Genomic DNA, 7481 nt, shown 5'->3' with positions numbered 1-7481 from the left:
TTGGAGAGAATGCAGGGAGGCAGTAGAGCTGCTATCTTTTCAGAGAATTGGGAGAGTCTACTTTTCAATTCAGTACACAGTTTCCAGCCCAGAATCCAATAACCACATTTAGCTACCTAGTTCAACTTGGTCCAAATGTGATGCCACCAAGCTCTTTCCAAAGTCCATGAAAAAACTGAGTTTGGGAGTTCCCATCGTGGCGCAGTGGTTAACAAATCCAACTAGGAACCGTGAGGTTGCGGGTTCGATCCCTGTCCTCGCTAAGTGGGTTAAGGATCCGGTGTTGCCGTAAGCTGCGGTGTAGGTTGCAGACTCGGCTCGGATCCCGCGTTGCTGTGGCTCTGGCAGCTACAGCTCCGATTAGACCCCTAGCCTGGGAACCTCCATGTGCGGAGGGAGCGGCCCAAGAAATGGTGAAAAAAAAAAAAAAAAAAAAAAAAACCTGAGTTTGCAAGCAGAAATTCAGGTCTGGATATTAGAAGTATGAAGTTGTAAGTCTGGTTTTGAAAACCAAGAGCCTCTACCAAAAAGCTCTTAACTTGGAGCATAAGGCATTTCGTAAACACCCTGGAATGGTATTCAAAGTAATGCCAAAATATGTATTTTTCAGGGGGGAAGATCCAGACTCTCTAAGGGATCATGGGACAAAAGTGGCTAAGAAAAGGGAGCCAGGAGTTCCTGCTGTGGTGCAACGGACTAAGAATCCAACTGCCGCAGCTCGTGTCACTGCAGAGGTGTGGGTTTGATCAGCGCAGTGGGTTAAAGGATCAGATGTTGCCGTAGCTGCAGTGTAGGTCATAGCTGTGGCTCAGATTCAATCCCTAGCCTAGGAAATTTTAAGGCAGGTTCAGCCTTTAAAAAAAAAGGAAAGAAAAGAGGAATTCCCATTGTGGCTCAGCGGGTTAAGGACCCAACGTGGTGTCCATGAGGATGCGGGTTCAATCCCTTGCCTCACTCAGTGGGTTGAGGATCTGGAGTTGCCACAGCTGCAGTGTAGTTTGCAGATGTGGCTTGTATCCAGTGTTGCCGTGGCTGTGGTGCAGGCCTGCAGCTGCATCTCCAAGTTGACCCCTAGCCCAGGAACTTGCATATGCTGCAGGTTACAACCATAAAAAGAAAAAGAAAAAAACCCTTCTCATTTCATGCATGTATTGTGTTCCTGATTTCATTCAACTACCTTTTTTTTTTTTTTTTTTTTTTTTTTTTGGCTGCATCCACAGCATATGGAAATTCCCAGGCCAGGGATGGATGGAACCCACACCATAGCTGTAATCAGAGCCACAGCAGGGACAATGCTGGATCCTGAACCCACTGAACCACAAGAGCACTCCTCAACTGTCTTTCTGTGTGTGATTTTTTTTTCTTTCTTTTTTTTGGGGGGAGAGGGGTGCTGTACCTGTGACATGCAGAAGTTCGTTCCCGGGACAGAATCTGAATAACAGCAGTGACAACACTGGATCCTTAACAGTTAGGCCACTAGGGAACTCCTTTCTGTGTTTTCTTGTACTCACTGAGCATCCTTAAAACAACTATTTTGAAATCTTTAGGAGATAGATCACAGATTTCTTTGGGGTCTGTTACAGGAAAATCACTTGTTCCTGTGGTCATGTCATGTTTCCTTGTTTTTCCTGTTTCCTGAAATCCTGCATTGAGGTTTTCACAGTTGAAGAAGGAATTACTTCCTCCAGTCTTTACCGACTTGTTTTGGGAGAGAAATACCATGTCAGCTCTTATAGGGATCCTTGATGTTCTCAGACCTTCTCTATTGATACATCTGTTCCACATTTCTTGTTCTTTCTTGGCAGGGCTGCTGGGGTGTGGGGGTGGGGGGGGAGCAGGATGGGGAACTTAAGGTTATATACCCTCTCTTGATCCTGCAAAGTCAAGCCAGGCATTGACAGTCTCCTGGTTGCTTTCCCTAAGTGGTCCCTTGAAACAAGAGCGTGTGCTTTTTCCCAGTCCCTCAGTGTCAGGTTGACTTTGTGTGTGTGTTCACTAGCCATCTGCCAATGCTTGTGTTTGCTGCCCTTTGGGGGCATGCACAGGGAGCCAGCACGTATGGGAGGGGACGAGTTGTGTGAAGTGTTGAATTGGTGGTCCAGAAGTGAGGCATCCCCAGCAAACACATGAGTGGGCTTCCTGATGGAATCTGTGAAACGGAAGGATCTTCATCCCTTTGATGCATTTTGAGATGCCTCCTATTTTGATGCATTTGCTGTGCTCCTAGCCTCTCTCTGCCCTCAGTCATAACAGCTCACTTGAGTATTTTGGATGGGGTGAGAAAGTAGTGGGTCTCTTTGGAAGCATTCCACACAGATGGGGGAGCCAAACACTCACACAGCCTCACTTGTCCCCATGAGAGAAATCAAGTGCTGAGAGCTTTTCTCGTGGCACTGAGCTGTGCTGCCTTAAGTGGGGTGGGTGGTGACGTGACCAAAGTCAATCTGCTCCTCATACTTTCCTCAAAGTGTTCAGTCTCAGATTTTTTTATTTTTTCCTCCAGTTTTATGCCAGAACTTCTCCATGGACGCCAGACTCTCACAAAGGTACTCTTATCTATTTGTGATCGAGAAACTTGATGGAGAAAGATGGTAGAAAACCCTTATTCCACATTCTTGCTGATATCACCAGTAAATATTCTTTAAAGGAAAAAAGGATCCTGAGCTGAGCAAGCATGACAATGTGTCCAGTTATTTAAGTCTTCTCATGACTTTCAATAGTTTTGTAAGTTTCAAACTTTCTTTGCTTAATTATGCATTTGAGAAGTTCCCATCATGGCTCAGCAGTAACGAATCCAACTAGTACCCATGAGGACATGGGTTCGATCCCTGGTCTCAATCAGTGGCTTAAGGATCCAGCATTGCCATGAGCTGTGATGTAGGTCACAGACGTGGCTCAGATCTGGCGTGGCTATAGCTATGGCAGCAGCAGCTCCAGTTCGACCCTTAGCCTGGGAACTTCCAAATGCAGCAGGTGAGGCCCTAAAAATACATACATACATACATAAATAGCAGGTGGGTTTTTTTTAATTATAAATATTGATTTCAGTGACGATGTCTTCTTTGATGCATATGTTATTTTTAGAAGTGTGTTTTTAGTATTTCCAAATATATAGGAAGAGACTACCTTTTATTATTGATTTCTAATTTGGTTCCCTTATGATCAGAGTACATGCTCTGTTTGATATGTATTCTTTGGCACTAAGGTTTGCTTTGCAGCCTAATTTTTGCAGCTATAACATAAATCGTTAAAAAGGAAGTAGCTTCTTTAATAATTTAATGTAATGCTCAAATCAAGCTGGGTAATTGTGTTATCAAATTTTCCATACACTGACCCAAAATTTTCCCCTTTGATCTACCAATTACTAAAAAAAAAAAAAAAAAAAAAAAAAAAAAAAAAATCGTAAGTCCCCTAGCTAGGGGTCGAATCAGAGCTGCAGTTGTCAGCCTACACCACAGCCATAGCAATGCGGGATCCCAGCCAGGTCTTCAACCTACACCACAGCTCATAGCACCACTGAATCCTTTATCCACTGAGCAAGACCAGGGACAGATCCCACATCCTCATGAATACTGGTCAGGTTTTTTTTACCTCTGAGCCACAAAGGGAATTCCTCCCTTTTTTCTTTTAATGGCTACATCTATCACATATGGAAGTTCCTGGGCCAGAGACTGAATCTGAGCTGCAGTTGCAACCTAGGTCACAGAGGCAACAATGCCAGATCCTTTAACCCACCGCACTGGGCTAGGATTGAACCCAAGCCTCCACAGCAACCTGAACTGCCATAGCTGGATTCTTAACCCACTGTGTCACTCCTCCTTGTTCCTTTTTATGCCATTTTCCTTAAGTATTTTTGTCTGATATTAATAAGCTATCCAACCTTCTCTTGGTTAGTATTTCTTGGTATAGCATTATATTTTCAGCCTTTCCATGTCGTTATAGTTTAGTTGTATCTCTTGTATCATGAGATATAAACCTGAATCTGTTTTGTTTTGTTTTCTTTTCTTTTTCTTTAGTCTTTTTTTTTTTTTTAGGACCACACCCACAGCCTATAGAGATTCCCAGGCTAGGGGTCTTATCGGAGCTACAGCTGCTGGCCTACACCACAGTCACAGCAACACCAGATCAGAGCCGAGGTCTGTGACCTACACCACAGCTCACGGCAACGCTGGATCCTTAAAACACTGAGCAAGGCCAAGGATCAAACCCGCAACCTCATGTTTCCTAGTCATATTCGTTTCCACTGCTCCACTACAGGAACTCCCTGAATCTCTGTTTTTTAATGATTAGTTTAAGCCATTTAAAACTTTGTTGTAATTACTTATATATTTTGTAATTTTTATTTGCTTCTTTATATCTCCTTTCCAAACCTAAAGTGATTTGATCAAAGTCCCTATGTCTGTTGTACCCCACTATAATTTAGATGTTATATATTCTATACCCATTGTTTCAGTGGTTACACTAAAACTTTAATCACACATATTTTGGAAGGTCAAAAACGTTCAATATTTCTATTCTCCTGTCACTCAATACAAAAATGTTACACAGGAGATCCTGTCACAGCTCAATGGAAACAAATCTGACTAGCATCCATGAGGACGCAGGTGCAATCCCTGGCCTCGCTCAGTGGGTTAAGGATTTGGTGTTGCCATGAGCTGTGGTGTAGGTCACAGACACAGCTCAGATCTGTGGTGTAAGCCTGCAGCCACAGCTCCGATTCAACCCCTAGCCTGGGAACCTCCATATGCCGAAGGTGTGACCCTAAAAAGACAAAACGTTACACAATTTTATTTAATTACTTATTTTGCTTTTTAAGGCCACACCTGAGGCATATGGAGGTTCCCAGGCTAGGGGTTGAATCGGAGCTACAGCTGTCAGCCTACGCCAGAGCCACAGCAACTCCAGATCCAAGCCTTCTCTGCAAACTATACCACAGCTCACAGCAATGCCAGATCCTTAACCCACTGAGGGAGGCCAGGGATCACTTGCATCCTCATGAATACTAATCAGGTTCGTAACCCACTGAGCCACAATGGGAATTCCCACAACTTTACTTTAATTCCTCTTTTTGTCTCATATAATTTTTGCATGCTATTTTAATTCATTGTATTTACATACACATTCTTATTGTTATCATTATTATTGCTTTAAAGTTATATTTCAATCTCATTTTTTTCTACATCTATACCAATTTCTTGGCTGATCATTGCTTCTTGGATAATGCTTTTTTCTGGATTCGGTTTGTTTTATCCTGACGTAAACACTTTAGTAGTTTTTTCAGCAAGGGTTCATGTGTGGTATACTTGCTCAATCTTTGTCTGAAACAGGAATGTTCAGAGGAGCACCCTGAGCCAATGCTTGACATATGACTTGCTGTAAACACTTCATCAGCGGTTCAAGACATGCAACACATATATAAGTCGTTATCATAATGAGTCCAGATTGGAACTTGAGTGTAATCTCTTCTAATCTTCCAAAATGATCTCCATAGCATTCATGTAACTCCTCCCCTTCAGTATTTCCAGAGGAATCATGCTTATGGAACCAAACAACCAAACAAGTGTATCTGAGTTTATCCTCCTGGGACTTTCAGAAAAACCAGAACAGGAGACTCTCCTCTTTGCTCTGTTTCTCTGCATGTATGTGGTCACAGTAGCGGGAAACCTGCTCATCATCCTGGCCATCAGTTCAGACCCCCACCTCCACACCCCCATGTACTTCTTCTTAGCCAATCTCTCCTTGGTCGATTTCTGCCTGGCCACCAACACTGTCCCCAAAATGCTGGTAAACATCCAAATCAGGAGCAAATCCATCTCTTATCCTTGCTGCTTGACCCAAATGTACTTCTTCCATTTCTTTGGCATCATGGACAGTGTCTTAATTGCTGTAATGGCTTATGACAGGTTCGTGGCTATCTGTCACCCCTTACACTATACCACCATCATGAGCCCACAACTCTGTGGCCTGCTGGCTGGTGGCCTGTGGATGTTGTCCTGCTTCATCTCCCTCACCCACATCCTCCTGATGGCCCGTCTGGTTTTCTGTGGCAACAACAAAATCCCTCACTACTTCTGTGACCTCACTCCCCTCCTCAGACTTTCATGCACCGACACCTCTGTCAACAAGATCTTTGTGCTCATTGTGGCAGGCATGGTGATAGCCACACCTTTCATATGCATCCTGGCCTCCTATGTGCGCATCATTGTGGCCATCATGAAGGTCCCCTCTGCAGGTGGCAGGAAGAAAGCCTTTTCCACCTGCAGCTCCCACCTCTCCGTAGTTGCACTCTTCTATGGGACCACCATTGGGGTCTATCTGTGTCCTTCATCTGTCCGCACTGCTGTGAAGGAAAAGGCATCCGCTGTGATGTACACTGCAGTCACCCCCATGCTGAACCCTTTTATCTACAGCCTGAGGAACAGAGACCTGAAGGGGGCCCTGAGGAAGCTTGTCAACAGAAAAATCACCTCATCTTCCTGACCACCAGGACACCCGGGGGTGTCCAGGGAGTTAAGTTGTAAACATCTGGGTTCTTGGGTAAAACCTGGAATTGCATGGATTAGGAAAGTAAACACTTTGAATCCTGAATTTCAGAAGCTTAAAAGGTAACCTCAGGAGTTCTCATCGTGGTGCAGTGGAAACAAATCCAACTGGGAACCATGAGGTTGCGAGTTTGATCCATGGCCTCACTCAGTGGGTTGAGGATCCAGCATTGCCGTGAGCTGTGGTGTGGGTCACAGACACAGCTCGGATCTGGTGTTACTGTGGCTCTGGTGTAGGCTGGCAACTGTAACTCCAATTAGACCCCTAGCCTGGGAACCTCCATATGCTATAGGTGTGGCCCTAAAATAAGGCAAAATAAATAAATAAATAAGTAGCCTCAAGCTAGCACTGTAACTGTCTTCTCAATTACTGCCTCATGCTATCTATATTCCTACAAGGATTAGGCTAGTTCTAGCAGGTTGTTTTTGTTTTTGTTTTTGCTGGAGGGGTGGGTTCTGTTTGTTTAAGGTCACCCCCACAATATGGAAGTTCCTGGGCCAGGAATTGAAACCGAGCTACAAGTGTGGCAATGCCAGATCCTTTAACCCACCGCACCCAGCCAGATGTTGAACCTGTGCCTCCACAACAACCAGAGCTGCTGCAGTCGGATTCTTAACCCACTGCACCCCAGCGGGAACTGTTAGTTCTAGCAGATTGGATTTATCTTGGTTCAGAATCCATTGAACACTCAACAAATATTTATGAAGTATGTATCCTGGACTTGATGTTTGGTGCTGGACATAGAATCGCAAGCAGAAGAGACAAAAATCCCTCTAATCTGGAATTCATAGTTGAGTGTGGAAGGAGATATTGTTCACTTAGAGCAGAATGGAATCTGAACATGAGGGGAAGAATAGGGTCTAGTAGGAACAGATCACAGAGTCTGGAAGGGAGACTCAGGGAGGGTCTCCTAGAGGAAACGACCCCCAAAAGGCAAA

At 44.3% G+C, this 7481-nt stretch overlaps 1 protein-coding gene across 1 annotated transcript; it reads left to right on the top strand.

The window, feature by feature from the left end:
• The first annotated feature begins 5136 nt into the window (after positions 1 to 5136).
• On the top strand, positions 5137 to 6480 carry R1C1 (R1C1 olfactory receptor). The gene has a single exon (XM_003354077.3). The coding sequence runs from the start codon at positions 5533 to 5535 to the stop codon at positions 6478 to 6480; it is 948 nt and encodes a 315-aa protein (XP_003354125.3). The 5' UTR covers positions 5137 to 5532.
• The last annotated feature ends 1001 nt before the right edge of the window (positions 6481 to 7481 follow it).

This window comes from Sus scrofa, chromosome 2, assembly GCF_054392235.1.
Source record: "Sus scrofa isolate SSC_HxYL_T2T_F1_AM1 chromosome 2, Sscrofa_HxYL_maternal_Yorkshire_Landrace_v2.0, whole genome shotgun sequence".
NCBI lineage: Eukaryota > Metazoa > Chordata > Mammalia > Artiodactyla > Suidae > Sus > Sus scrofa.
The sequence above is the reverse complement of the archived record's forward strand: the minus strand, read 5'-3'. Positions and strand labels throughout refer to the sequence as shown.

Bases quoted from the DNA above. Each gene is read 5' to 3' on its own strand.
- R1C1 (XM_003354077.3), top strand. From the start codon at position 5,533: ATGCTTATGGAACCAAACAACCAAACAAGTGTATCTGAGTTTATCCTC.